The sequence below is a fragment of the Lactuca saligna genome, chromosome 7, assembly GCF_052625555.1.
Source record: "Lactuca saligna cultivar CGN05327 chromosome 7, ASM5262555v1, whole genome shotgun sequence".
Lineage (NCBI taxonomy): Eukaryota > Viridiplantae > Streptophyta > Magnoliopsida > Asterales > Asteraceae > Lactuca > Lactuca saligna.
In genome coordinates this window covers 40,033,604-40,036,154 of record NC_136423.1, presented here as the reverse complement: position 1 = coordinate 40,036,154, position 2,551 = coordinate 40,033,604, and the positions used below count along the sequence as shown (strand labels likewise).

General features: G+C 34.5%; 1 protein-coding gene across 1 annotated transcript; it reads right to left on the bottom strand.

Annotated features, from left to right (window-relative positions):
- Window positions 1–279: 279 nt before the first annotated feature.
- LOC145006052 (uncharacterized) lies at window positions 280–2,180 on the bottom strand. Its single transcript, XM_078965142.1, has 3 exons — window positions 1,661–2,180; window positions 1,050–1,445; window positions 280–921 (listed from the first exon to the last, which is right to left on the bottom strand). Exons 1-3 carry the CDS (start codon window positions 1,868–1,870, stop codon window positions 547–549), a joined length of 981 nt encoding a protein of 326 aa, XP_078821268.1. The 5' UTR covers window positions 1,871–2,180; the 3' UTR covers window positions 280–546.
- Between the last annotated feature and the right edge of the window lie 371 nt (window positions 2,181–2,551).

Sequence of the window (2,551 nt, the reverse complement as noted above, 5' to 3'; positions counted from 1 at the left end):
AAACACCCTAATTAATTAAGGTTGATATTGTCCTCTATATAGTGTAAAAGAATGTGTTAATAAGATATATTGAAGTTTCATTATTTTGGACGTGATTTAAACCGTCACTGTAACTAAATATGTAAATATATTAAAACAATTAAATAACTTGATCCACCAGCAATTTTGGGTTGATATTGTATAGTGTAAAAAAACGCGTCAATAAAATATATTGAAGTTTAATTATTTCGGATGTGATTTAAAGTTTAAACCATCACTGTAACTAAATATGTAAATATATTAAAACAATTAAATAACTTGATCCATCAGCGATTTGATTATCATATTCTTACCGAACAGATGGTTTACACACACTAATTTTTTACTATTCCATCTGTTGGAATTATTATTAAATCTCTCAAAGATCTTATCACACAACTATGATTAACCCTATTTTAGCTAATTGAAAAATACATATTAAAATTCTGAATAGCTATAGCTCACTTGGAAAAACATAAATTAAACAAAATTACTCCCGATGAATTAAAAAAAAAAAAGAAACTCAATCTATTCATGAACGTAGCCACAAGAAAGTGCCATCAACAGAATTGCAGCTTCCTTCTCATCTTGTGGAAACACTCGATGAAACGTTAAGTTTTTGTTTAAGCTTACTAAGAATTCTTCAACACAGTTCTTTCGTGTTGGAGTAGACGAAGATGGCGATGGATTTGTGCTTATTTGCTCCGAGTATTGTCGTTTCTTGTACTTTGTAATGTAACCGTTGTTTGGTTTCTTATGATCTTTATGCAGAACTTTTGTAGCTTTCAATGAGGTTGGTTTATCATCAAAAACAACTTTTCCAGTTTCTGCCGCTGCTGCGGCGGCCGCGGCCAATGCTTTCCTGGCTTTCCGTTGCCGGATTCCACATGCATTGCAGAGTGACTGAACAAGAAAGAATATGAAAAATCACGTTACTTAGTTTAAATAAAGAGAAAAGGTGATAAAAGGGTCTAGTATAAAATCATAACATCTCATCGATTTTTAATTGTGGTGTAAGAACTTGAGCATACCTTAGGACCTCGAGGTCCGCTACGCCATAGAGGAGTCTTGGTGGTGTTGCAGTCAGAGCAAACCCTAACTGGGATAGTGGTATTGTTGTTTGACGAATTACTATTGGAAGAGTTTGAGTTAGCATTTTCTTCCATTAATGGAGACGATGCCACTTCTTTATGATCTTGATGATCTTCAAGCTTCAGTAAGGTGTTTAGCTTCACTGGATCGGACTTCTTCATCTTAAGCATTACTCGCATCTTCGAAGACATCCACTTCACTTGATTTTCGTCATTCATATGATCATAAGTTTCCCTCTTCCATAACGAAAATTTAAGCCCACCGATGTTCTTGTCTCCCTCATCTCGATTCTCTACATGAAGATTATCGTATGCTTGTGATCCAAAGTTATCACCCTACATACATAGCATCAAGAAACAGATCAGAAAACCTTGAACTGAAAAGATTATTGTTTTGGAAATTGCACAAAAAGCCAAGAAAACCCCTTTTCAAGTCAACAAAGAACTGTTCAAGAAACTTGGAATGAAGAAGATTCTTGATTTGTGAATTGCATAAAAATCCAAGAAAACACCATTTATATTTCATGAAAAATCAACCCCATTTCTGTTACCTCAAGTTGTGATGGATGTGATTCTCTATCAAAAACACCATCTTGATCATTAGGATTGAAGAAAAGATGGCAAGTGAGAGAGTTCGAAGAAGAAGAAGCTTGAGAATTAGGGCTCAAGAACTGGTGCTCAATGTGCTGATCGCTAGGGCTAAAGAATTGGTGCTCATTGTAATGATCGTTAGACGTCGAGTTTAAGAAAATCGGAGTCATCTATATATCGATCGATGTGAACACAGAAAAAAAAAAAAAAATACAAAGGATCGTCGAGTAAACTCCACTTTTTAGAACCAGAAAGTAATTTGGACTTAAAGGGGGGTGTGCACACACTCTTTGGTTGCAGCTGGTTAATGCATTCAGATGAGTTCAAGAAACATGAGAATATGCATAAGTTATATATGTATATCGGTGTGTGTTTTCGGTGTTTTGTATGCGTTATATATCAACCAACGAAGAAGTTTAAAGGCAAAAAAGAAGCCACACAACCCTAATATATATTGACAAACCCTATCTGCAAAATGCTAATTCTGTGCCAGTTGAAAAAAAAAACATGATATATTTGACAAGATAAAGCTGGAGCCACACATATATACATTTTGTGATAGACCTTCACATGATCCACCATTTGTTGAGTTTTTGGCAACAAGAGACATTTCTCTACTTTTTGTGTTTTTCTATACTACCTGAGCTTTACTTTTTTATTTTCTCAAGAAAATAAATTTTAAGAAAAATGCAAGTTAAAAACAATCGTGAAGTTAGAACCTCATTCTACCTATGCCAAAGCTAGTCATTGCAATTGCACTTGCACCTGATGACACAAAGCCAACTAAGGCTCGAAAACATCCATTTTTTGGAAAGGCATATATTATTAGGCAAACTAGCAAGAAGTTAAAA